General features: G+C 65.8%; 1 protein-coding gene across 1 annotated transcript in view; it reads right to left on the bottom strand.

Moving 5' to 3' along the window:
• Positions 1 to 454, bottom strand: part of EMH_0038960 (uncharacterized protein) — a gene marked incomplete at both ends in the record, with an annotated part of 3,416 nt that extends 2,962 nt beyond the window's left edge. The window contains one exon of the mRNA XM_013495346.1: positions 3 to 454. Coding sequence (XP_013350800.1) covers positions 3 to 454 — 452 coding nt within the window. The remainder of the gene's footprint in view (positions 1 to 2) is intronic.
• Positions 455 to 479: the final 25 nt, after the last annotated feature.

Here is a 479-nt window from a genome sequence, read left to right as displayed (position 1 = left end):
CAGCAGCAGCAGCTTCTGCTGCTGCTGCTGCACTCACTGCTGCAGCGGCGGTGCTGCAGCTGCGACGCTTCCTACTGGGGCTTCTGCTGTCTGCTTGGCCATAGCTGCCCCGTCTCCTTTTGTCTTTCATGCTGCTCCTGCTGCTGCTCCTGCTTCTGCTTCTGCTGCTGCGCCTCGGTAGTGCAGCATCCGCTGCTTCGTCCGCCTGCTGGCTCCGGCGATCAGCTGGGGGGGGAGAAGGCCTCCTGCGAGCTGCAGGGGAAGAAGACGCAGCAGCTGCAGCAGCAGCAGCAGCAGCAGCAGCAGCAGCAGGAGCCTCACGATCTCCTGGGCGTTGCACTCTGCCTCTCGGACTGCTTGACCTGCTGGGTCGACCCCCAGGCGTGGGGCTGTGGCGGCTGTGCCTGTCCTCATACCCCACACCCCGATCCCGGGATCCGATCCCCCGATCCATGGACCCAGCACCACGACCCCGAGCC

The sequence above is a fragment of the Eimeria mitis genome, genomic scaffold (assembly GCF_000499745.2).
Source record: "Eimeria mitis Houghton genomic scaffold, Emh_scaff1530, whole genome shotgun sequence".
In the NCBI taxonomy this organism is placed as follows: domain Eukaryota; phylum Apicomplexa; class Conoidasida; order Eucoccidiorida; family Eimeriidae; genus Eimeria; species Eimeria mitis.
Note: the sequence above shows the minus strand (reverse complement) of the source record. Positions and strands in the feature narration are given on the sequence as shown.